The sequence below is a fragment of the Peromyscus leucopus genome, chromosome 15 (genome assembly GCF_004664715.2).
Source record: "Peromyscus leucopus breed LL Stock chromosome 15, UCI_PerLeu_2.1, whole genome shotgun sequence".
NCBI classification, from domain to species: domain Eukaryota; kingdom Metazoa; phylum Chordata; class Mammalia; order Rodentia; family Cricetidae; genus Peromyscus; species Peromyscus leucopus.
In genome coordinates this window covers 58,408,761-58,436,407 of record NC_051076.1, presented here as the reverse complement: position 1 = coordinate 58,436,407, position 27,647 = coordinate 58,408,761, and the positions used below count along the sequence as shown (strand labels likewise).

Genomic DNA, 27,647 nt, shown 5'->3' with positions numbered 1-27,647 from the left:
ACTTAACATGGAGCTGAATTATAGTCACTGGCTAACTACTTCTTAAGAATTCTTTCTTCATCCCTTAATTTAAACTATTTACCCTTTGCCATACCTTCCTACTCAACCATAAAGGACAGGAGGACACGAGAGTAGAGGAACTACAGCTCTGAGGAACTACAGTGCTGGGAAAACTACCTGTGATTTCCAGGGCGTGCTGCAGAGTGTCAGAGAGAAAGCCCTTGGCACAGCATTCTCAGATACCCTGGATCACGTTAAAGGTGAAACTCTAAATTATCAACGGCTTGATGCTGACCCCGGGTGGCTAAAACTTAGTATGGCCAGCATGTTAACTCACTGAAGGAGAAGGGCAGAGTTGAACAGGTCAGGTACAGAACAGAGCTGGACAGGGTCATCCCATGACAAATCTGGCAGAAGACATGAGGTTGTATAAGAGCTGGGGTGTGGAGACAGGAGCAGATTCTCTCCTTCCACCATGTGGATCCTGGGGTTCAAACTCAGGTCCTCTCCCCAGGCTTGGCTGAAGATACCTTTCCCCACTGAGCCATCTCACAGACCCAACTCCAAGACTTTTTCACTGTTCCCTCCTCCCCACAACAGGGACACTTACTGGCCCCTTCCCACCCCCTGCATCTCTGGCGTGATCTCCACCAACATCCAGACTTCGCAGATCTTCAGGGACAGTGTGTATTCTTGATGCATCTGTGACATCAAAGTAACCGACACTGGGGATACCTCAGGAGAAAACTAAAGGGATAGGCTGTGATTCTGTTTAAAACCCCAGTAAAGTACACATGAGCATTAAACGGTAATGAACAGCACACCAGTACCATAGACAGGAACATGCCAACTTACAGTAATATTTGGTGGTAGCTAGATCATAATGAAGACCTTTTTATTCCAGTATTAAACCTCTCATAAATGCACTAAGAGAAAAGCTTTAGAGGGCTTATTTGTTAGCCCCCAAACTTAATTCAGTGGTCACTATCTGAGTTAAAGCTGGTCTGCCAATACCTGCCAAGTATCTTATGCCCAGACAATATATTTGTGCCTGCTTGAAGGGGAGCAGGGCATTATGAACCTGTATTTCTTATGATTTGCCATTTGGACCAGCAGTGAGTATTTGTTACCTAACATTCCAGAGACAATGGTGAACACTGGGGGAAAATGCAAAATAATAGCTTTTACCATCAAGCTGAGCCATCACAAGTACAATACAATCCTAACAACCATGTGTATAGCTCCCAGAAACAAAGAGGAACATTGCCCCGAAGTCAGTGAGTTGGCCCTCCTCCCTAAAATATCAGTGATTAAATGTCAGCCTTCCTCAAGAAAAAGGTGAATAAAGCTGCCACGTGATTACTTCCTCTTTCAAGGAAGAACCAGGATAATTTTAACAAGTTGCCGATTCTGCTTATTAATCAGGTTTCCATAAATTACTACATTTGGTTTCCTGGGAAGCTACATCATGAGTGTTAATAGCATGTTTTGCAGACAGGAGAAAGACAGAATGCCCAGCTTAACTTTCTTATGACTTGCCAGGTCTGATCCTAAACTCATCTGCTTCAAGCTTTTCACACTACACAGAACTAATTTACAAACATTTCCTGGGTGGATCCCTGAGACAGTCACTTGGGTCAGTGTCCCTAGAAACCTCACACTTCTACTGTGGTAGGAATGCTCACAGACTATGGCTTTATCAGGAGACCAAATCCCCATAAAACCTACTAATCATGAGTCCTAGTCAGTCACTCAGGCCTTTATCTACATGTGTGTTGAAAAGAGTTTGAAAGTAAAATAAGCTCTATGATGTTTTTCAGTTCAGAAAGTCTAAATTTTATGCTAAGGGGAAAATTGTAAATAATAATAGGCTCATTTCCTTAAAGTACATGAAAGGGATTGAGATTTCCATGGATGGAATCCCTCTCCTGTGCACCCCGCCCCAAATGATCATATTGGTATCTATTGAATGAGAAAGGTAAATCGGTGAAGGTTCTGTGAGATTGTTTATCCGGTAAAGGTGTCTGTTGTCAAGCCTAAGAACCTGAGCTTGGTCTGCAGGACCCACAGAGTATAGGGAGAGAACCAACTCCCACAAGTTGTCTTCCTACCTGCACCTGTGTGCCATGGCACACACTCACTCACCCACTCACTACCCCCAACACACACACATTAAATAAATAAAAAGTATATACACGTGTGTGCATTAAATGTTTAAAGACATTTTTTAAAATGCTTTCTTAAAATATCTATATGTAAGTGGAAAAATAGCTTACTGGTCTGCTTAGTTTACCAAGAAGTCCTTGAAATTGAGTGCAAAAAATAAATATCATGAAAAGCAACCCAGAATATATTAGTTATGGACAAAAGGAATGAAAATGGAATGGAAGGAAACATAGTTTGCATTGGTGATTAATTACCTGTAGACTGAGCTATATATACCTTACGAAACCTCAGATGGAAACATTCTTTATCTACAAGAAAATGAGAACCGACATTTTTATCTACCAGTACCCGTTATAAGACCATGTCCCAGGGAGGCAAGTCAATCACTTGACTTCCCATCATGGAGGATACAGTGATAGGCCTTTTCAGCAATAGATTCCCATCTGCATTAGGATCATATGCTGTGGCCAGGCTTCTTCCATATATATCATCTGTGGAGTTACTGAGAAACAGATTCTCTATAGCTATAACAGTCTTATTAAATAAGAAACACAGAGCCAAATGCAGAGTTAAAAGCCCAAGAGGTCAGAGCAGTAGTTAAGAACTGAATCTAAAAACCCTTTCTTACCCTTCGCTGCTGCTGCCATCCTTCCCCTCAGAAAGAGGCCTACTTCCTGTGTGTCTGTCTTTTTATTGACTTTCTGTTCTGCCTTCTCATTGGTTGTAAACCCAACCACATGACCTCCTCATCACTGCCTGTCTATACAGACCTCTAGGTCTCTATGGTTGGTATTGAGATTAAAGACGTGTGTCTCCATGCTGGCTGTATCCTTGAACACACAGAGATCTGCCTGTCATGTGATCAGGATTAAAGGTGTGTGCCACCACCATCTGGCCTCTGCTATGGCTTGCTATTAGCTCTGACCCCCAAGCAACTTTATTTATTAACATACAAATAAAATCACATTTCAGTACAAATAAAATATCAGCATAATTCTCTGTCATAATAGGATACACTATTGTTGTGTGACAACATTTTCCTGGGGAGACACAACACACATGTCTACTTGCCCAAAATAGGGAATCCACAACAGACCAAAGTATGGATACCACTAAAGTCCAACTTGGTGAACCAATGAGTTTTATTGGAGTTCCTTTCAGGAATATGGGTGAGGGGTTACTTACAGGAACAGAAATGACTCAAAGGTAGATGCATGACCAAAGCCCACTCTAGCACTGATGATAGGTCATAAAGCTGGGAACCTGTAGTCACCGAACACTCTACAGGCAGCTCAACAGGTTGGAAAGTCCTTTCCAAGTCCTTTCTGTAGGAATAAACCTCTCCCAGGTAGCTCAGCTGGTTTCTGCTTTTTCTGGGTAGCTGGTATAATCTCAGAATCTTCTTTGCAACATGGCTTGTCTGAAAGTGACCCTCAGTGGTCTTTATTATTTACTGTGGGAGGAAAGGGGGCCTAGTGAATCTGGTCAGTTTCAGGGACTTCCTGAAGCCACTTTGTGTTGTTTACCTCCTGTCTTAAGAAGCTTCTCTGAGAGATGGAATGTTTCAATCTCCAAGGAAACTGCTACACAACACCATGGAAACTCAGTTGACATCAAGAAAAAGGAGCACCAATAGACTGATAGTGTGGAGCTTCACTGGTCCTAACTAGCATTCCATCATAGCATCATAAAGCTGTAGTAGATAACACAGTGTGGTATTGCTGTGGTCAGCCAAACATGCCAAGCATCACCAACCAAAAACCAAATAACAAATCTTAATACATGTGGTCGATTTGTTTGTATCAAAATGACTTCAGAATCACAGGCATAAATGTGAAAGTGAAATTACACATTTCTGTCTTAGTTACTATGGCTGTGATAAAACATCATGACCAAGGCAACTTTTAAAAGAAAGCATTTCATCGAGGCCTTACTTAGAGTTTCAGAGGATTAGCCCATGACCATCATGGTGGAGAATGTGGTGGGAGGCAAGCAGACGTGGTACTGGAGAAGTAGCTGAGAGATCACATCCTCTTCTGCAGACAGCAGGCAGAGATGGACTTAGACTGGGCCTGGTGTGGGCTTTTAAAACCTCAAAGTCCACCCCTAGTGACACACCTCCTCCAACAAGGCCACACCTCCTAATCCTTCCTAAACATTCCAACTGGAAACTAAGCATTCAAATATGTGACCCTATGGGGCCATTCTCATTCAAACCACCACTATATCCTAAAATAAACATATGAAAATTATATTTATAACCTTGGGGTAAGTATATATTTCTCTAACAAGATACAAAAAAAAAACCCTGGTCAAAAGTGAAATACAGGTGTTTTGTGATACTTGTGGGATTCCTCACAGATACCAAAAAATCAACTCAAATAACTTATGATTATTACATGATCATAAAATGTTTGTGTATGAGCTATGCACATATTCTTGTATTTCTTAAATTTTCTACATTTCTTAGAATATCTAACACAATGTAAATGTTATATAAAAAATTGTTATATTGTTTGGGGAAGAATGATCAAAAAAAAAAAAAAAGAAATCTGCATGTGTACATTACAGGTACAAGTTTTTGGGTGGGAGAAATAGTTCTCAACTCCAGCTGGTTGAGTCCACACGTCAGAAAACTACAGATGTGTAGTGTTCACCACATTGCGTTATACTTACATTCTGAGTTTATGTTTATATATATATATAACCTTTTGGGGGAAAAAAAGGCACATCATAGTGTGGAAACAGGTGCCTTAATGCCCATCCCAGAACAGACTGGAATTCATAAACATCTGGACACTAAATCACAATTAAATGAACAAGCCAATGGGAAAAATGGATGAAACATCCTAATTAAGACTTCATGAAAAAAGAAAATCTGAAAGTACAGTGATGAAGGGACTCCGCCAGCTCAAGTGAGATGAGCCTGGCTCAGGCAGGCCTTGCCCTTCTCTCCACCCTCTTTGTCTTGCTAAAAACTGTTAGCTTGCATTCCTAAAGCTAGCCATCAAGGACTATTCCCCATTTGGCCACTTCCTCCTCCTGAGGCTGACTACCAAAGTCCAGCAGTCAAAAGCCCCCTTTGGTTCACCTAATTAACATGCTCAATTAAAATTAAACACCTCATCCTAACACAGGGGTTCCCCTTTACCTTTATAAACCGCTATTTGCCTATGTGCCACATCTGTCTCCCCCTCTATCCAGAGGCGGCCCTTTGTCCCGCTGGGATAAATACCCGTACCCCTTCCCCTCCCCTCAGGCCCATCTCCTTTACCACCCCATCCTAGCCCCCTCTAAAACAGACCTCCCCTCTTTCTTCTTAAAAATTACACCTGCAAGGTCATTTGCTGCTGTTTTTCTGCCCAGTCAGGAAGGAGTCATTTTAAGTTTTCTTCCCTGCTTAATAAAGGATCTCTCTGTGAAAACAGGTGTTCGGGTGTGGTTTGTGCCCAATCCTGGGACTAGGAGAGAGATCCTGCTGTGCTGCGGACTGAGGGGAGTTCCCTTCAGTGAACATGTTATTCAAGCTCATTAATCTTCAGAAAAGAACCAGTTAGAAGCTCACCTTGGTGCCTAGCAGAATTTCCCAAGAAGAAAGAGCAAAGGGTGGAAGCACCCTTTGGTGGAATCATTCTGGAAGGCTGCTGAGAAAAAGGATGCATATGCATGGTGAACCATCAATTTCACCCTTAGCTCCTCATGGAATAAAAAAAATATATCCATATATTTAGTAGAAGACACATGCAAAAATATTCTAAGCAGTACACTCATAATATCTCAAATGGAAAATAACCCAAATGTCTACCTGAAACAAGTAAAGTGTGCCATAGTCATAGAGTGATATAAAACTAAACAGCATTGAAAGTAAACCAACTTCAACTAAACGCAAAATTCACATACGTACACAAATGTTTATGAACAAAGGTGAGATCGAGCTAATTTATTGTGTCTGTCTTAGTTAGGGTTTGTTTCTATTGCTGTGATAAAACACCATGACCAAATGCAATTTGGGAAGGAGACCGTTTTATTTCATCTAATTACTTTAAGTCCATGGAAGTCAGGGCAGGAGCTCAAGGCAGGAACCTGGAGACAGGAACTGATACAGAGGAGGAATATTGCTGACTTGCTTTCTCTCCTGGTTTTCTCAGTTTCCTTTCTTATATACCACAGAATTACCTGTCCAGGGGTGACACCATCCACAATGCGCTGAGCCTTCCCACCTCAATCATTTGTCAAGAAAATGCCCACAGGCTGGCCTGCAGGTCAGTCTTACGGAAGCATTTTCTCAATTGTGGTTCCCTCTTCTAAGAAAATTCTCACTGGTGTCAATTTAACAAAACCAAAAACAAACAAACAAACCAGGACATATATGATATAAATCTGATTTCATTTCTATAATGTGGAGGGAGGAACACACAAAACCAATTTGCTTTCAAGGGAAACAAGTCCTTGTTAGTGTGGAAAGTGACCAGAAGGGGGCACCAAAGAATCTCTGCAGCACGGTAAGGTTCTCTTCTTCCAGAATAATGTTCCTTAAATTCAGATCTAGTTCTTCAGGTTCAGAACTGGCAGGTGCTGGGCCCATGAGACACAGGGTCGTGGCATTCAGTCACAATTCAGCAGGAATGGGGTTAGGATAGTCTGAGCTGCTTTCTTTGCAATGTAGAAAATGAAGAAATAAAATTACCTACAGACATGTTAGTGAATCTGTGTCCCGGGTATGTCATAATTATGCAACATACTAAACAGAATGATAACACAAATATTTTGTATTTAATAGTTTATATTTAACCATTACAGGGAGTCAAGCCAAGCCAAGTAGACAATTGAACTACAATGGCTAGCCAGTAATCATCATTGACATAGCTTCAAAAAATAAAAAAATAAAAACCACCTAAGTTCTTCTGGCTCAGAAACTTTTTAACAGGAGTGGTGGTGCTTAAGAATCAGAACGGCTGCTGCGTGGAGATTCTGTCCATTAACCAAAAGGCCTGAATGGCCCCTTAATTTTAACATATTTCGAAGGTTTCCTGTGGGTTCGTGTCCACTTCTCTTTCTCCCTTTCTAATATTTCGATCTCCAGGTACAGTTTGTACACCTCCAGGGCATTTTTCACATCTTCTGGGTTTGAGAAGCACTGCAAGCGTTTTTTGCCTTCAGTCACTGGTCTGCAGTGTTCAAGGACCGTCTACAAGAAATGTAAAGAAAGAAGTTGGGGGAGGGTGCAGCCTGAGGGGGATTCTTGGCAAAAGTGAGGTTAATATAATTGACGGACATAAGGAAATCAGGAGACTTTGCATCCTTAGTAGGTGTTCACATGCAGGCCACACTATGAGGGAGAGGTGTGTGTGTGTGTGTGTGTTTTCAGACAGAATTTTGCAGCCTAAGACAGACTTGAAGTTAGGACCCTTCTATGCCCACCTCCTTGTTGCTAGGATTACAGGTATATGCCACTACATCTGGCTCTTGAAGAGCAGAAAAGTGTAGTTGAAGAAAAGACACAGCTCCGAGGATCCAGAGAAGCCCCATAAGGATAGGTGAGGGGGAGTCCTGAAATGCTCCAGAAGCAAAGCAAAAGTATACAGACCACAAACATGGGAAGCTAAGGTCGGGGCACTAGGTCTAGGAAATCCTCAATTCTAAAGTTCTAGATCCAGCCATAACTCCTTCAATCTCACCACGATGCTTCAAGGTTATAAGTGTATATCTGGTAAACCAGGTATCAGGTAGATGCCAAGTGACACCAGCATAGTCTGGGACAGAGCCTTGGGAAGAGATTGCTATATTTAAGGGTGACATCGCAGAAGGTCCCCAAATTGTGCCACTCACCATTTTACAGTTGGGTATCTCAGGGTACCATGTTCTGTTTTCCGAACAAATGATGTTTGGGGGACCAACTATGGTATATCCAGTATCACAACGAACAGTGATGTTTTCCAGTTCAGCATACTGAGCTTTATCCACAGACAGGTTTCCATGTGAGATCACTGGTTTGGGGCACACAGCTTTAACGGGAACATACCTTGTGCTGTCTTCTTCTAAATGGTGTCAAATTTAGACAATGAAAATGAGAAACTTTGTATATACTTGCATTCAAGTTCTGCAAAACTTACTGATTTCAATAATAATTATAATAGTCCTGATACCTATTGAGAAAAGTACTATGTATATCTATTTGCTAAATTTTTGTTGCCTTATAAATTTTGTTATAATACCTCTATGAATTAGTTTCTATTGTTATTAACATTTTACCAACCATGAAACTGAGAAAAATTAATTCTCTAAGTCTCATGTAGCTTTTAAGTGTTAGAACCAATGTTTGCATTTCTGTCCCACAGCGTTGATTGAATGCATGATGCTAAGGATGTGCTTTTCATTGTCCTCACCTTTTAATATTGCAGGGTTCAACAGAACAGTGGCTTTTGGTCGCTAACAAAATGATGCAGGAACCAAGGACACTGAAGAGGTAGTCAGGTTCTTACCTCATCCTCAGTTTATATCAGCGTATCGACCAGGGGCATCATCAGCTCATAGACACAGAAAGGCCATGGAAAGATGGTGGCCATCATAAGATTTCAATGGAAATTTGTAACACTTTATGAACTATGTGTTAACCCTTGAGATTCCTCTTTCTTGAATACTTGGAAAGAAATGAAGGTTGTCGGTTGGAAAGTTTACTAGAGGCACAAGTAGATTCTTAGATCAAAGTTATCAAGTCTAGCCTCTAAGTATTCTAGAAAGACAGAACAACTGAATAGTAGTGGCTGCTTCTGGCAATGGTGCTTATCTGTGCTTTAAGGCTCAGGAAGGAAACTAGTGTTCATTTTAATGTTTATTTTTTGCCAGTTTTTTTTAAGTTTACCATTCATATCTTAAATGTTATCAAATAAATAGGTAAAAGGTAAAATTTAGGTAGGCTTTGATCAACAGAAAATATTGCTGTTATTCTTTTGAACTCTGTCTTCCATGCATTGCTAGTGGACCTGGTGTTACATTGAGGAGGCAAATGTACCCAATGAAAAGACATACAAGACACACAGAAAGTCCAACCAAAACATACCCTCCAACACATTCAGACATGCATGCTTCAAAGTAAGGAGGTGTCTGTCTATTGTCTCTTCCTATAACAGCACACTGTACTCTGGGTAATCTACAGAGAAGTGAGTTTACTTAGAGTCTGTCTATGCAAATCTAAAGAAATAGGGTTGGGATTTGGTTCCTTCATGCCTCAGTGGTGAGAATGAAAGAATAAAGTATCCAGAAAGACCAGAGCAAACAGCTCACATGTACTACAGCTCACACTGGCATGGCTGCTCCATCCCCAGGACGAGCACGTGAGTGATTCAGAAGGGCTCAGTCACCTTTTACTTCAGAGTGTTGTTCCATCAGGCCATGTTTCAAGCACAGAGACTTTAGTACAGGAGATGTATTCGATCGAATAATACCCTCCTGCCCCTGGGCATTAAGTTCATGTCTCTCCCACTGAAGAATGAATTCCATTCCATGCTAACAACTACAAAGTCTTACTTGTTCCAACCTAAAAAATACAAAGTTCGAAGTCTCATCTGAGACTCAAGGTATCACACAGCCTGAGGAAAATCCCTCCATCTGTGAGCTTGTGAGATCAATTTCTCTACTTCAAACGCGGGGTGTAGGACCAACAGAGTGAAGACATTCTCAAATGAAAGGGAGAAACAGGTATGAAAAATGAGACATGGGGCCAAAGGAAAACTTCAATGGGGGAAATGCATTGGACCTTTTTTTTCCTTTCCCCAACGACCGTACAAAGGAGAAGGTTTCCTTCCGGCATTTTCACATAGTTTTCATTGATCTTCCCCTGTCCACTCTCCTCCATCTCGCTCCTCCCCTCCCATTTGAAGCCTTCAGTGCCAAGCCTTTCACCATCCACTGTCGTCACATCACCGTGTGTCCTGTGATCCTCCCTACCTCCTCCCTTGAAGCCCGTTCTCTCCTGCTGGGCACCTTACCACTGTCCTGGCCTCTCCGCAGGCTCACTCGCACATAAATATACAAAGTACACGCTAAAGCCCCATGCAAGAGAGCACACACAGAATGTGTTTCCCTTAGCCTGTTTCCTCCCAGCACTTTTTCTAGTTCTCGACAGTAAATCTGTAAATTTCATCTTTCTTTATGGCCAAATAAAATGTGTTTGTGTGTATGTACCGCATGTTCACTACCCATTCATCTGTTGAGGGCCATCTAGGCTGATTCTGTTTCCACGGGAATCAACAAATGTGGATGTGCAAGTATCTCTGTGGTAAGAGATGGACTCCTTTGAGTGTATGCTCAGAAGTGGCTTAGCTGGGTCATATGTTAGTTATATTTTTAATTTTTAAGAACCTCCATACTGCCATGATGATCGCAGTAGTTTATACACACACCAATAGTAAACAAGGTTTCTTCTTTCTCTATGGCCGGCCTCACTAGCGTTAGTTTCATGTTTTCTCGATGACAGCCATTCTGATGAGTGAGCTCAAATCTCAAAGTACTTTTAATTTGTATTTCCCTGATGGTTAAGGATGTTGGACACTTTTAAAAATACATATTGATCCTTTGTATTTCTTCTTTGGAGAGCCATCTGTTCAGTTCATTGGCCTACTTATTGAACAGAAGTTTGTTTTATTGGTGTTTAATTTTTTCATTTTTTTAAAATACTCTCTAAATTAACCCTTTATCTGAAGTGTGGCTGGAAAAGCTTTTCTGCTGTTTTGTTGGCTGTTTGTTTACTATTGCTGATGGTTTCCTTTGCTGAGCAGAAGCCTTTCATTTTCATGGAACCTCATTTGTCAACAACTGTGGCTATGTCCTGGAGAACTCCAACATCTATATTCTGAAATATTTTCAGCATCATTTTCTATAATTGCTTAAACATTTCTGGTGTTAAGGTATTTGTTCCACGTTGGATTAACTTTTGTACAGGGTGAGAAATATGGGTCTAATTTTGTTCTTCCATAGGTACTTGCCCAGTTTTGCCTGCTAGTACCATTTCTTGAATGGGATTTTTTTCTTGATAAACTTTAACTCTTCTGTTAAAAATGAGGTGTGCATATCTATATGAGTGGACTTCTAGGCCCATTATGTTCCCTTGGTCTATGTGTCTGTTTTTGTACTGGTACCATATACGCTGCATTTATCTCAAAGGCTCTGTAGTCCAGTTTGAGATCAGATAATACACCTCTTGGCTGTGTTCGGTCTGTTTAGGATTAGTTTGACTATCTGTAGGATTTCCATATGTGTTTCCATATGAATTTTAGAATTTTTTTAAAATCCTGTGAAAAATGTCATTGAAATTTTAATGAAGATTGCACTGAATGTATAAATTTTTTTTTGGAGAGCCTAGCTATTTTCACAGTGTTAATTCTATCAGCCCAAGAGCAAAGTTTTTTTCCCCCCAACATCTAATGTCTTCTTCAATTTCCTTTTTCAGTGTTTTAAGTTTTTCATCTTCTTGGTTAGGTTTATTCCTGTATATTTTCAATTTTATTTTTAACTAACTAATTTTACTTCATATGTGTGCATGGATGTATGTGAACCACATGCTTTGCCTGGTACCTGCAGGTCAAAAGAGGACATCTTATATCCCCCTCAAACTAGAGTTATGGAGGTGCTGTGAACTGGACCCAGATACTAGAAGAAAGCAACAGGGCTCTTAACCGTTGGCCCGTCTCTTCAGCTCCATGTTCCTAGATATTATTTCTATTGTGAATGGGATATTTTATATAATTTGTCAGAAAGCTCATTACTAGTAGACAGAAAAGCTACTGATTTCAATTTCTGTTGGTGGATAAGTGCATAAAATATATTTGATAATGAAAGTATAAGTCACAGGTGAGGTTCCACAGTTTCAAAACAGCTATTCTATGTGTACAGAAAATTCATTGAAATGCACAGTTTCTGGGTCTGGTCAATATGGGTGTGTATTTTGGGGGGAGTTCTTATTATAAATTAATGAAGCTTTAATTTTAAAGAGTATTATGTTCTCTTGTCAACATTTGTTGATGGTTGGGGGAAAGTTCAGTGCCCGCTTTTACCTTGGTTTTGTCCATCAGGACACTGCACAAAAACCTCTGTCATCTGGCCAGTTCCTCCATGCCATGGCAGGGATGGGGTGCCGAAAGTCTCTGAGTATCAGTTGCTCACATCACTGCTGCACCTCCACTGCCCGTACAGCTTGAGGTCTGTTGTATCAGGATGATACATCATCTTCTTCTGAGTGCTGTGCCCTAGGATGGATCCCCTGCTCCATGGGACAATACTGGGATAGGGATGATGATGAGCACTGCAGAACTCTCAACTCTGGGCTGTGTCTACGGGTTGCTGTGGCACTGCTCTCCGCTTGGTGGATTCCAACAGGCTGTGTTTAGCCTTTGCCAAGCGCCTTTTTCCGTGGTCCTACAATCCAAGCACCTGCTCTTCCATGCGATAACAAGGATGGGGGAATTTGAACATTGGCCATCTTCCAGTTTCAGATTCTCCCATATCCTTTACAGTGTGTGTCTGCTCTCTTCCTTCTGTGGCTGCGATATTTGTCCTCTGGTTTGGGTTTTCAGTAGCACAGACTGTCTGCAGCCCTGCAGCTCTCCTTGCACCAGATGCTTTGAGTCTTTCAGGACACTTCCCTAATAGAATCCTTCTCCACACACACCACTTGGCATGGCATATGCTAGCTAGCTTCTCTGTAAACAAAGCCAATGTAAGCTTATTCCTATTTTCTCTTGTTTCTACATTGGTGGTTTTTAGCTTGACTTTCTTTTATTTAAGTTGTGTGTGTGTGTGTGTGTGTGTGTGTGTGTGTGTGTGTGTGTGTGTAAGTTGTGCAACTAGAAAGGGAGTCACGAGAGGGGAGGAAGAGTTCTTATGGTAGGGGTAAAGAGCAAAAACCATAACATTTGTGACATGAAAGCACAACAAGGATACTCTCAGGGAAAAAACAGAACCAGCCCAAGAAAAGTAGGCAGGAGGCAGAGAACAGTAGGAGAGGGTAGCAAATCAAGACAAAGCATAATGACACAATGTATAAAAGTTCCATAATAAAACTCATTATTTGCATGCTAACCTCAAATATTAAAGAAAACATACACATGCATACACATAAGCATATCACACACACACACACACACACACACACACACACACACACACACACGTAACGGAATAGAGATGCTACCTTCCAGGATGCTGGCCAGTATCTCTGTGTAGCTATGTGACTACTAGGTGGAAAACACAAAGCCAGTGTGGTTCATGCCACTCAAAATTAATCCACCAAACCATTTGCATGATATTGGCATAATTGACTTTTCTACTTGTATCTTTAGATCGGTAGACCAGGTATCACGCTTTCCAAGGCCAGAGGCAAAACAATCCAACCAGTGGACACTGAAGCTGTCCACTGATAGTGAAGCTATAACTCTCAGCAAATTCCTCTGGGCTTTTTCACCTGCTGGGACAGCTTGCATGAGGAGAAATGCTACCATACTGTGCGGTAATAAGCTGCGGCCATGATGAAGAGCCAGGATGTCTGGTACATATTGGTTCAGGAAATAGTATATCTGGAGCCCAAGATAACCACTGGAGTATCTCTTGAGTCGCACCCATAGGGTTTATACTGAGTAGGCAATAATGAGACATGAAGAAATTCTGTTCACCAGGAGTAACAGCTAGAGATATCACATCTGTCAAAAAGTCCAAGCCTACTTGAGTGTTGACTGAAGGAAATAGAATGGGCAGTAGTGAAAGAAAATTAGTTATATCAATTACAACCCCCAGAGCAGAGATAACTTACTTTTAACTCTCCTATACAGTGATCTTTAAGACTATGGATGGACACCATTTTTCCCATGATTTTCACCTCCCACCCCTAATTCCTATGTTCTACAAAATTAGCTTCTAGATCCCAATTATCTTCTTTTTTTAATTTTATTTTATAATTTAATTTAATTTTACATGTCAGCCACGGATTCCCTTGTTCTCCCCACTCCTGCCCCCCCCACCTTCCCTCCAGCCCATCCCCCATTCCCATCTCCTCCATAGCAAAGACTCCCCTGAGGATTGAGTTCAACTTGGTAGATTCAGTCCAGGCACGTCCAGTCCCCTCCTCCCAGGCTGAGCCAAGTGTCCCTGTATAAGCCCCAGGTTCCAAACAGCCAGCTCATACACTGAGGACAGGTCCCGGTCCCACTGCCTGGATGCCTCCCAAACAGTTGAAGCTAATCAACTGTCTCACTTATCCAGAGGGCCTGATCCAGTTGGGGTTCCTCAGCTATTGGTTCATAGTTCATGTGTTTCCATTCATTTGGCTATTTGTCCCTGTACTTTTTCCAACCTTGGTCTCAACAATTCTCGCTCATACAAACCCCCCTCTTTCTCGCCAATTGGACTCCTGGAGCTCCATCTGGGGATGGATCTAGAAAAAAATCATCCTGAGTGAGGTAACCCAGACTCAAAAAGACAAACATGGTATGTGCTCACTCATAGGAGGACACTACATGGGAACAAGGATGACTAGACTGCTACTCACAACTCCGGGGAGGCTACCTAGAAAACAGGACCCCAAGAAAGACACAGGGATCGCCCAATGACAGAGAAATGGATGAGATCTACATGAACAACCTGGATGTGAGTGGGGGTAATGAAGGGCAAGAGTCGAGGGAAATTGAGCTTAGGGGAGCAGGAGATCCCAGCTGGATCAAGAACAGAGAGGGAGAGCAAGAAATAAGAGACCATGATAAATGAAGACCACATGAGAATAGGAAGACGCAAAGTGCTAGAGAGGGCCACAGAAATCCACAAAGATACCTCCACAATAGACTACTGCCAATGGTTGTGAGACAGTCCGAACTGACCTACTCTGGTGATAGGATGGCCAAACACCCTAATTGTCATGCTAGTAACCCCATCCAATGACTGAGGGAACTGGATGCAGACATCCATGGCCAGGCCCAAGTTATCTTCTTAAACTTTGCTTTTATATTAACCCAAACTATGGCGTGCACTACTAGACTGTCATGTTGAATTAAAGACTCATTCAGAGTTAAGATAATCATTAAGATTCACATTGTTCTTCAATGATTATTTTCAGCATCTTACCATTTTCAGATATATATTTAATGCTCGAGTTTTCTGCAAAGCTTGGTAAGGTAATAGCAGGACTGTTTTGCAGGCCTGAATCAGAACAAGGGAATGAAAAGTTGATGTCAGTCACTAGGACCCAACCTTCCCCTTTATAACAAACTCTCTCATTGTTTAATAATTATAGAAGCCACTCTTTCCCCCTTGATGTAGAAATGCAGAGACTCACGGAGTAGTCTTTTACATTACTAAAATATTGGCCATAATGTTAACAGATAATATATGCAGGAACATTAACAAACTGCAACACTGAAGGATCTTATTCAATGTGCTATGTTCTTTGACAAAAGCTTTGGTAAACCCTCTGTTAGTATATCTTGATCCATACCTTTATCTACAGCTTTGGTGGTGCTAGGGCAAATATCTGTGATCTTCTGCATAATACTGATTGGAAGAACAATCCCAAACTCAGTGATTTTTAAGAAGATTATTCTTCATAAAACTGCATAGAATCACTAGGGATATCTGGGAAATGATGATGACAAGTTCCCTCAATATTCTTACCTGCCTGACATGATGGTATTGCAGGGTCCCACTTTCCATTTTCCTGACATGCACTCCTTCCATCAGTAGACGTAGGGGAAGCACCTTCACCACAAACATAGAAAACATAGTCTCCATAGGCATAGGTGCACATACCAGTGAAATCTCTCCTTTCACTTACAATTTTGATTTTCTCCATATTTGGTATTGGGCAACATATCCCTTGAGATACAAAGAAATGGGCATACTTCATCATATGGGAAAGACATCTTTGAAGCTTTTGCTCTACTTTATGAAAGACATTAATAATCAAACTCATGGTAACAGCATAGAATGTTGCTTTCAGAGGAGAGGAAGAATTGCTCAATAGGTATAAAGTTTCAGTTGAATAAATTCTAGAAACAGTCAATGCAAAGCAATACAGCAATACAGTTAACAATCACAACACTAGGGGCTGATCAATAGAGTATACTTAACTCTTAACTTTTAGTGTTTATAATCATGACTCAGAAGAAAAAGAAAGAAAGGGCTATATCAAGATGGAAGAATAAGTATTTGATCATTATATTTCCCCCATTAGAATGTATTGTTGGTTACTTTTCTGTTTCTGTGATGAGATACCATGATGAACTCAACTTAAAGAAAGAGTTTAATGGACTTATGACTCCATGGGGTTAGAGACCTTGATGGTAGAGTGAGGGCATTGTGACAGGTGATTGGAGCAGCAGGTGAGAACTCATACTTTGATTCATAAGCAGAAGGCAGAGAGCACACTGGGAATGGTGTGAGTCTCTTGAAACCTCAAAGCCTTCCCCCAGTGATGCACCTCTTCCAACAAAGCCACACCTCCTAATTGTTCCCAAACAGTTCCATCAACAAGGGATCAAGTATTTAAGCATATATGTCTTTGGGGACTATTCTTATTCAAATCACTACATGTATACCTGGAACCACTAGCCATGCATGAAAAGTACCTTCCCAAAAGTTAGGAGACTCTGGCATGAGGGCATTATAATAAGTTTGAGCCTAGTTAAAAAAAAAAGATGCATTGAAGAAGGAAAGGAGGAAAGAATTACAGGTATCATAGCCACTCACTCCCAACTCACCCCTGTTCCCAACTCTAAGTACTGCAATAGGGAGAGAGACATCTTTTACTTGGAAGAAAGAGAGGGAACTAGACATATACCCTACACCCAGTACCAGGTTTGCCTCAGTGACCACTGCTGGATAGAGCTCCATGTCTGTGGACAGAATCCCCATAGACAAAAGAAAATCTGAGACTTCTAAAGGACGAACTCATGCATAGGAGCTATTGATAGAGTTAGGGATCAACAGAATTTTCTCTTTTGTCTGCCATAGTATGAGCCTAAGGACATTCTCTCAGGGGTCTGTTCAGGTATAAACTTCCAGTGTGGCCTAGATTAGTATCAGATTTAGTGACCAAGGGATCATTTTTAATTTCCTTTCTCAGCCTTGACCTACCTTAACCCTCAATCAAGAAAGACTCCATCTGCTGAAGGTAGGATAAAGGAAGTAAGATCAAAATTTGACTTTGTAACTCCTGCTATAATAAAACTCAATATGGGCAAAACGCAATAACCCTTGATCCAAAGCTAGTGCCCGTTGCTACACCCACTACTGCTGAGGTAACAGGTGGAGACACAAACAAAGCTTGGTTAGAATACACAGTACAGCTCATTTCTATCAGGCTGCTACACTCTCTGACCAAAAATGAGGAAGAGCAGGCAGTCATAGAAGATGGGTCTTGGTCTTTGGTCCTGATCTTGTGTTGTGCTCTGCTGGTCATGGCAAGCAATGGATTCCAGGATGATCCAGTAATCCATTAGCCAGGTGATCATAGGATTGCATAAACTGTGGCACCTAACTACAAGCCAGTGATTATGAATGAGGATTCTAGGTTTGCCCCAGCAAAAATAAAAGTCTTCAGGACCCAATATGAATGGAATACCCTCTTTAGCATCCTCACCACCTATCCTGAGCGTCACACTAACTGCAGATTTGTGACAAGTTTGGGCTTGGAGTACCTCTGGCTGCTAAAACACTGATAACGACTCAGTTCACAACTTACGGCAAACCTTGACCCGGGATGGTAACTAGTGCTGAAATACCAGTGGTAACCACTGACTCAAAGAACATCGTAAATGTCTTGAACTTGCTCTGTCGTTCAAGAAGGCTTTAAATTTGTGATCTCCCTGCCTTAGCAGGGAAAATAGATACAGAAGAAATGTGCACATACAGAGATACAGTTCTGAATACATGTGCCTTGCAAGGATTGAGTCATGAAAAGAGAAGACTGATAAATAATGATACTGAGCCAGGAATAAAAACTCTCCTATCAAAGGTAGGAATAGATCCAGGGGATTTCATTAATACCAGTTTTTGGATTATATAAGAGAGTTGAAACCAAAGGAGTTCTTTTAAACTCTTTATAAGAAGCTCGTTCCAGAGTCAGACAAAGGCACAACAAGAAGAATGTTATAGGCCAATAGCCCTGAAAAAAAGACACAAAAATCCTCAAAATGCTATCAAGCCAAATCCAACAGCACATTAAAAAGACGTTTTACCATTGAGAGTTAACCCAACAATGGAAAGATGGTTTAACACAGGCAAATCAATAAATGTAATACACTACATTAGTAGAATAAAATAAATAAATCTGAGTATATAGATGAAAAATGTTTTTATAGAACTCAAAACACTTTCATGTAAAAATCTCTGAGCAGCCAGGCGGTGGTGGCGCACGCCTTTAATCCCAGCACTCACATGGAAGAGGCAGGCGGATCTTTGTGAGTTCGAGGCCAGCCTGGTCTACAGAGCGAGATCTAGGAAAGGCGCAAAGCTACACAGAGAAACCCTGTCTTGAAAAACCAAAAAAAAAAAAAAAAATCTCTGAGCAAAGTAGGTATAAAAACCATTTGCCATATGCAATACACCTGTAGTCAACATTATCCTATTTGAGTAAAGCTGAAGTATTTCTCTATAGGATCTGGAATAAGACAAAATGCCCACGTTCACTACTTTGAGTCAAGATAGTACTGGAAGATCTACCCACAGCAAGCAAGCAAATGAAAGAAAATTTTTAAATGTAAAGTCGTAAGAGGAAGTCATCATCACTGTTCACCGATGACATTATCATATTTACAGGACAAGCCCAATGACTCTATTCAGAAAGTATTAGGAATATTAGGCAAATTGTAATGGTTAATACTGTCAACTTGATGGGCTCTGTAATCCCCTAGGAGATAAATCTCTGGGCATACCTGTGAGAGATTATCTAGATTAAGTTAATAGATAAGGCTAGCCTCTGGGTGTGTCTGTGAGAAATTATCTAGATTAGGTTAACTGAGATGGAAAGACACGCAGTGAATATGGGCAACACCATTCTATGCCCTGGGTTCTGGGCTGCATAAAAGGGAAATAGGTTGAGTTCTAGCATTCAAGAGTGTCTGGTTCCTGACTGTGCATGCAATGTGGTGGACTTCCTCCAAGTCCAAACAAACTTTTCTAACCTTGTATGGTGCTAAGAAGTGGGGTCTTTGCTGTTATAATGTGAACATGTGATACTTTGGGTTTTGGAACTGGTTTAGGGAGGAACGTGGGAGAGTTTGGACCATCAGATCCAGAGCCCTGTAAACAGAACTTAAAGAACCACTGTGGTGGGGCTTGTAAAACCAGAGCATCAAATGCAGACTCTGGAAGCAGCCAGGTTATGAAGTTTCAGAGAGGAACAATTAACAGCTCTATTGGAAACTGGTCAAGAGGCCATTTTTGCTATTCTGGCCAAGAATTCGGCTTTATTCTGCCTGTGTCTTGAGAACTTGAGTGATGTTGAACTCATAAGTAAGCAACTAATATCTTTGGCAGAGGAAATGTCAAGACATCCTAATATTCAATCTACGACATGATTAATTCTCAGTGCTCTTGTTCAGAGAGAGAGAGAGAGGAAGAGAGAGAGAGGAATGAAGTAAAAATATTAAAAAGAATATGAAATGCATCAAGGAAAGCTGTACATACAAATTTAAAATTTCGGGCAGGGGAAGCGCCTACCTACAAAAGTCTAAGAGAAAACCCACTCTTTTCACTGGAACAATAGCAAAGGCTCCTTGGAAGCAAGACCCCACCCATCCCAGGAGCCAATTTATGAAAGCACAGATTTATGTAAGAGGAGTTGGCCGATACAACAGTGCAGGTGCAGGGTCCCCTGATCTAAAATGACTGCTTAGGAAAGTGGCTCCTCTGTAGCCTCAGCCCTCAACAGCTGTGGTCCACAGCTGACTGACTGACAGTCCATCCTTGACTGACTGTAGAACTCAGCAGCAGCATCCACATGGCACTTGTTTCAAAAACATGAAAGATGCAAGATTTGTTCAGAAGTTTCAGGGAGTCACTAAGACCAGTCAGCACCTAATAGGGTTGGAGTCTCCAGGAGGAATTCCTAAGAGACCCTTGTGTGAAACTGTGAAGATTATGCCCCTTGGAGCCCAGATGATTCCATCGTGTGCCCCAGATGCCAGACAGAAAGCTGCAAGATTTAGCATTTTCAATACTGGGTTTCAGTCTCACTTTAATATTTTCTTTCAGTCGGGCGATGGTGGCACACACCTTTAATCCCAGCACTTGGGAGGCAGAGCCAGGCAGACTCTCTGTGAGTTCGAGGCCAGCCTGATATACAGAGCAAGTCCAGGACAGGCAGCAAAACTGCACAGAGAAACCCTCTCTCGGAAAAAAAAAAAAAATTCTCTCTACATCTCTGTTCCATTTAAAGTGGAAATTATTATTCTATGCCATTGAATATTAGAACCATGTAGCTTATATTTTATTGTACAGAGGCTCACAGTTAATAGACTGCCTGAACTCTGTACTTGGACTTTTAAACAGTGTTGAAGTTGAAACTGTTAAAGATTATGGGATTTTTTTCTTTTATTTTTGAGATTATAATTGCATCATTTCTCCCTTCTCTTCCCTTTTTCTCCCTCCAAACCCTCCCATATACCCTTCCTTGCTCTCTTTCAAACATGGGGCCTGTTTTCTCATTAATTGTTGTTACATTGCACATGTGCACAGAAGTTTCCTTGTGAGATCTGAGTTTGCCTGACAGAGCAGAGCTGCATAAGGGGATGATTTGACCATGGGCAAGGTTGCCAGGTGGTTGGAAGGATCTGCATTTGTCTGTGCCTGGGGGGAGGTCTTTTGCTCCACCCCTTGGCATTCCTTTAAAAGCCCTTTGGCGGAGACAGTCAGGGCCCGATACATAAGGATCCAGGCCCTCCTGAGCCTGTTCTGTGTTTCTGTCTGTCTCTCTCTAGCTATATTTCTATCTAATATTTCCTGCTGCTCCTGCTCGAGTACCCTGGGGAAAAGTGGGAGTGGGATGGCCCCCCACAAATAATCATCAGAATAAACAATCGTAAAATTCATGACAGAAATAAACCAAGATGGAATAAAATAAACCAAGAAAACCCTTGTCTGTCGAGACTTGGATATCCACAGAACATATCCCCAAACATTAAGATGAACACATAGCAGGAGACGGACAAAGAACGTTTTATCATCAGCAGACCATCGCAAAAGGAGACCAGAGTATCTATTGGAGAAAGGAACATGGCAGCTAGCCTATGTCGAAAGAACCAGAAGAGATTCAACGGCAGGTATCAGTGAGAGCAGTTATGTGGCCTTTTAAACTTACATAGAATTGACATGTACAAAAAAGTAATAGCATTTAGGTGGAAGCAAATCAGGGTTCTAAGTCTTCCTAAGCCTTGAAAGAGGTGAAGGCATTAACTTGTGGTACAGCAAAAAAATAAAAATGTATACTATAATTTTTATTGTATATTAAAGCAAATAAAAGATAGGTGTGTGTGTGTGTGTGTGTGTGTGTGTGTGTGTAAAAAGAGACGAAGGAGGAGACACACAGACAGAAAAGTAAAGAAATGATAAATTCAAAAGAAGTCAAGGAGATAATACAAAAAGGCAGAAAACATAATATACTATGTTATGTCATATGATTATATGTTAAATTTCAAGTGCATTACTAGCTACATTAATTACACATTAACCTGATTTTAAAAACATATTTAAAATATTGAACAACAGAAAGCTTAAAACTAAGTCACACAACACAAACTTAAATAAGCTGTGAGCTATATTGACACGAAAATATAACTTAAAGACAAAATAACTACAGCAATAAAGGGTCATTTCATAATAATAAAATGAGAAAAACATCAGTAACATATGCCATTTCAAACATGTACATATCTGTTAATGTCATCTCAAGATACCAAAAAGGAAAAAAAATGTTTTAAAAGATAAAACATAAACCTGTCATCAGTCCTTCAGTGGAGATTGATATATAGACTTAAATCCTAACATCACAATCACAGAATTAGAACTAAATGACAAATACACACACACACACACACACACACACACACAGAGAGAGAGAGATTTAAATTCTAACATCACAATCATAGAATTAGAGCTAATTGACAAATATAGAACACTTTAACAATAATCACAAAATAATGCATATTTTCAAATGTGTGCTGAATTTTTACAAAAACTAATCATATCCTATATTATGTAACAGGCCCCAGTAAATTTAAAAGATTGTACTCAATACATTCAACAAATAATTTAAAAGACGTGTGCAATCGATAGCTTTTTCAAGTTCGAGGTCGCTTACGTTCACAGCCCTTGGTAGGTGTCCACATCAGATTCTCTTGACAAGTCACAGTCTGGGGGTCATTGGGAGGCGATTGGTAGCCAGGTTTGCACTGGAATTTCAACTTGGTCCCAATTTCAAACATTTGAAAATTTCTTAAAGCAAGCTTGTTGCCCTCCCAGGAAGCAAAGGGAATATCTGGTACGCCAGTACAACCACCTGACCACGAAAAACAAAACCACGAAGACATATGTTATTGGAACCGGCATGGGAAACATGAAACGGTATTTAACATGACGGTTGCAGCTTTATGCAGCAAAAGTAACTTACCGCGACGATCTGTACCTGTTGGTTTTTCAGAACCAACTTCCTGGGTTTCCCTTTAAACGTAGTGGTTTTATTCACAAAAGTTGTTTTCAGTTGTTTAAAAGTAATCGGCGATTAAAGGGTTAACAGGCTACGTTTTCTGCCTTTCTCAGTAACAGGATAATTTATGATCCAAAAACTGTTTAATAGCTGTCTTACAGCTATGGCTGCAAATGTAATTTAGGCATAACTCTCTCTCACTAGGTTAGTAGATTATATTTTTAATATCTCATGATGTCAAAAAGCAAAACAAAACCATGAAGTAAGAAAACAGGTGAGCAATATGTAAAAATAAAGAAGTTGTTAGAGAAAGGACATGGTAAGACATTACGCTAAGCCAGATGGCTAAGACAGAGTTAGAAAGCCCAAGCAAGCTGTGGAAGGGCCATGCTGCAAAAACTGAGGCGGAGATGAAGTCCGTTAGATAATTGAAGCCTGTTTGGACTCGATGCTAGTTTAGAGGATCCGATTCAGTTCAATCAAGATGACCACCTGGGAAACTGTCAAAATTGAGATCTGTTGGAAACTGCCTGGGCTTTTTGTCTGAGCTATATCTACATGCCACACAAAGGTTATTGATTTTTTAAAAGAGTTGAGCTGTGCCCTCACAATATCTAAATTAATTTTTATGTGTCTTTTCACGGGGTAAAAACATCTGCTGTTTAGCCTTTGCCTTGTGGACAGCAGAAAGTTTTATTTACAGAATTAATCCTTCCTGGGACATTCATATATACAACTGCTTACCAAACTTCCTATATTACTTGGTACAAACAATTAGATTAGGTCCCTTCTATACTTAATTCCCAATACCTGTTTCCTTCTTTGGTTACTTCTTTAGGACATACTGAGTTCTGGACTATTCAAATTTTAAAACTTCACATATAAGATATTATTTGAAAGGAAAAGGACAAAAGCAAAATCACACCAGGTCATAGTGGTGAATAGATTCGTATGAGCCAGGAATTTCTTCCTCAGTGGTTCTGGGAATTGCTTCTCTTTCTGAAGACCTTCCTGGTTCCTCAGCCTCTCTCATGAGGCCTGGAGTCAGCTCCTAGCCATGTGAGTAGTGAGATACTAGTGCTATGCACAGAAAACTGGGATGTTACCAATTAGAGATCACATCTGTGCCGAAGCGCTGACAAGTTACACCTGTGCAGTCAGAATGTCTGGGACAGACATCTGTAAGAGTTACAACGTTACAGATCTAAAGCCAAAATTATCCTGGGATAGATATTTTATCCTTTTTGAAAAATTAATCAATCTATTACTTTCCTCTGTGTGCGACAGTATTCCTGTGACAGGCTTTAAAACTACTCAATGAAATTAACGTTAGACACATCTGTAACAAGCGCAATTATATTAAAGCCTACCTTTGCCCTCTGATGCCTTCTCAACTGCCTTCCCTAACCTACCTTAACATATCAAAACTATACCCTTCACAGTGTCTGCTCTGTGGTCTGCTATGGAGCTCATCTTATCAAATTCATTTAAGAAATGTATTTCAAAGTTCTTCATAGACCTCTAGACCTGGTCTCCTTAGGTTTGTATCCTTCTCTGTAGTCTGCCTGCTGGCTCGTTCACCCAGACTACTGGTTGACACATTACATGGGCTATGTCTTCCTGATGATCTAGAGGTCAGCCTCTGCCCCGGAACCCACCCCTGACTACCAGCTTGATTGGATGAGGCTGCACCATAGTTCTCTGTTTCTAGTCAGCTTGAGGAAGCCAGAGACTCAAATTTGATGTCCGTTATTCTTCATGTCTCATCCTCTGATTTCTTTACCTATAAATTCTTCTTTTTAAAATTTAAACCAAAAGACTTGAAATGCTATGTTGTGGCCTGCTCCTGTAAGAGGCTGGTCACTCTAAAAAGCCTGATCCCACAACCTGAGAAATCATCCCTCCCCTTCACCCATGGCAGCTCTCTCTCCTTCGGATGAAGAGTTCAGAGACCTTGCTGTGCTACAATTTTACAATTCCTAATTTTTGGTCCCAAGCACTGCCTGGCTCCATATGCTCCTTGTCAGACAAAGGGTCCCAGACTAAATCACATGGTGTAAGACTTCCCACAAGACCCCTAGAACTTATAAGAAGTGCAATTGTGCCTCACTGTACCATCCCTGTCATCAAAGCTACCTACATACCTACCTATCTATCATCTCTCTATCATCTATCTTCTATCTCTGTGTCTATCTCTCTGTATCTCTGTATCTCCTCTCTCTCTCTGTCTCCACTATCCTTAAAGAAGCCCCACTCTAGTTTTAGCAGGCAACCTTTTCTGTCCTTTAAGATCATGTCACACTGTTTTAAATTGATTACAGTGTCCTTTTCTAATACTCTCTCCCCTAAAGTCCCTTTCTCTTTATAAAACTGATTCCTGCAGGGCAATCATGTGTCAACTCCACAGCTCAACAGATCCCTAGTTCCATACCAACTAAAGGGCTGGGAATGTAATCCTACAGCATCTGAGGCAGGCAACAGAGATTTCCAACTTTACTGGAACTGGATTACCAGATGTAACCACCAACATGATTTATGCCCTTCCATTTCTATAAAAACTTCATGGAACTGTTGCCTCATTGGAACGTGGGTTTGAGGAAACCTAAATCTGTTCTCAGGCCGTGGTCACTTTGTAGACAGCCCTAGAATAAACCATCTTCTGTGTTCCTTTGAGACGAGAGCTGTTTCTTTCATGAACACTGTCCAGCAAGTGGGTTCTGAGGATCAGACTCTGGTCATCATGCTTGGTGGTAAGCACATCTACTCACTGAGCACCACACTGGCACGTCCTACAGGAAGACTTTCATAGTAATTATATAATCCACATTACCAACAGAATCATGGCATGAAAACTACGTGATACACATGAAATAGTTTAAATAACAGTAAAAGATTACTGATAAGAATATCTTCCTTCCAGCAAGAAAGTTGAAGAAAAAAGTATAATAGAAATTTAACTTGTGCAATTATTGCATTAAAGTGGATTTAGGGAGTCAGAGAGATGGTTCAGTGGGTGAAGGCACTTGTTGCTGTTAAGCCTGAAAATCTGAGTTCCATTCCCTAGACTCACATGACAGCAGAAAACAAGCTCCAGGAAGTTGTTCTCTGACCATCACATGTGCAGTGGTGTGTGTGTGTGTGTGTGTGTGTGTGTGTGTGTGTGTGTGTGCACGCATCTACATGTTCACACACAAAAAAAATACATGAAGTTTAAAGTGGGCTTGTGCCTATAAATATATCCCATCTGTATTCTGGATAACCTTAGATGAAAATACTGAAGCTCCTTCATAGTCCATGCTCACTAGATTCACAAGTAAGGTCAGAGGGTACCACTGACTATTAGCTTCGCATTGGATTAAGATGCTGCCTCTGAGGACATAACCCTTCTTGCATCTGATCTCAACAGAGTCTTTGTAAGTATAGAACTGTCAAAATCCAGGGACCAAGTCCCCCATTGGAAGCTGTGGCTGTTTATAGACGATTTCTAGAGAAGCCCAGGAAAAGATATCTAAGTTGTGGGAAAAAAAAAAAAAAAAAAAAAAAAAAAAAAAAAAAAAAAAAAAAAAAAAAAAAAAAAAAAACAGTCAAAAGGTGGCGAGGGGAATGTTACATTTCCAGGAAAAGTAATTGACCTAGTTCTCACCTTAAAAGAAATTAAAAATCATTTCTCTCTGGAACCCACTATGAGTGAATATGCCCTGGGAACATAGATTCAGGCCTCCCCAAATACCAATGTCCACTGTGGAAGTGGTTACAGATTTCATTACTGACAGACCAAGAAAGTCATAGATCAATGTACTTGCCAAATATATTGGTGGGCCCACAGGTAGGTGGGTTACAGTGGGAAAACTCTGCTATGGATTTTCAATAATATCTGGTGAAATTCTTGGATTTTAAAGTTATAAAAGCTAGCTGTTTGCTAAGAATACTAAGATTCTGATAGTCGCAAGGATGTTAGGTCAGACGCAGGGTGGGCAATGGATGCCTTTCAAAGGACTAAAGATAGCTCAAGATAATAGGGCTTTGTTCTATAACATTTTAACTCAGTTCTAAATGTAGGTTTATGTCAGGTATGTACAAGGAAAACATTTAAAAATTATATATTCTCTAGGCACCTCAAAAAAGTTAAAAGCCTGTCCTTCTAGTTATTGTAATAGAGTTGACTTTGACAATTACAAACAAACAAACAAAACAAAACAAAACCCCAAGCCTAGCAATATCTAGATCTTGAATCCTAAACCCCAAGTCTCCAAATCCTTCCACTATTGTGGTCTAGTTTCCAGAACGTTTTTGGTTGTGGATCAACAACCTATAGTGATGACATGGTGGTCTTGGAGAGACAGAGCATCAGAGACCTGCCCCTCACAGCAGAGAACAAACACTGCCCATGATCCAGCCCCCACCCAGCCAGATCCTGTCATTCCCACCACCTGTTCCTCCTGACTCCTCTCCATACCACTACAGGGATGCTGCTTTTAGGTGATGGTGATAGATGTCTGTCAGCAGTATTCTGTCCCACTTCAAACTGTGTCTTTAGTTGCTTCCCTTCACCTTCTGAGTGTGTTATACAGAGATGTTTTGCTACTGACATAGCATGATACCACTTTTGACTTTGCATCCCATGGTAGCCATGACAGCTGGAGCAGGACATACAGTGGGAGTAGTGATGGAGCTATTGATGTACTCAAGTAGAAGGTCACAAGACTCTCACTAGAGACTCCAGCTGTTGTTCCTGGGTCCCCTATGCAGCTGCATGTGATCTTAGGGATATAATAGAATATATAGGAAGTGAAAGATT

General features: G+C 40.8%; 1 protein-coding gene across 1 annotated transcript in view; it reads right to left on the bottom strand.

Moving 5' to 3' along the window:
* Positions 1 to 6,920: 6,920 nt before the first annotated feature.
* The window catches only part of LOC114696940 (zona pellucida sperm-binding protein 3 receptor-like), a 45,643-nt gene continuing 24,916 nt past the window's right edge, over positions 6,921 to 27,647 (bottom strand). Inside the window, exons 7-11 of the mRNA XM_037211454.1 lie at positions 22,505 to 22,702; positions 15,820 to 16,020; positions 15,274 to 15,348; positions 7,996 to 8,204; positions 6,921 to 7,354 (exon numbers count right to left, since the gene is read on the bottom strand). Coding sequence (XP_037067349.1) covers positions 7,145 to 7,354; positions 7,996 to 8,204; positions 15,274 to 15,348; positions 15,820 to 16,020; positions 22,505 to 22,702 — 893 coding nt within the window. The 3' untranslated portion in view covers positions 6,921 to 7,144. The remainder of the gene's footprint in view (positions 7,355 to 7,995; positions 8,205 to 15,273; positions 15,349 to 15,819; positions 16,021 to 22,504; positions 22,703 to 27,647) is intronic.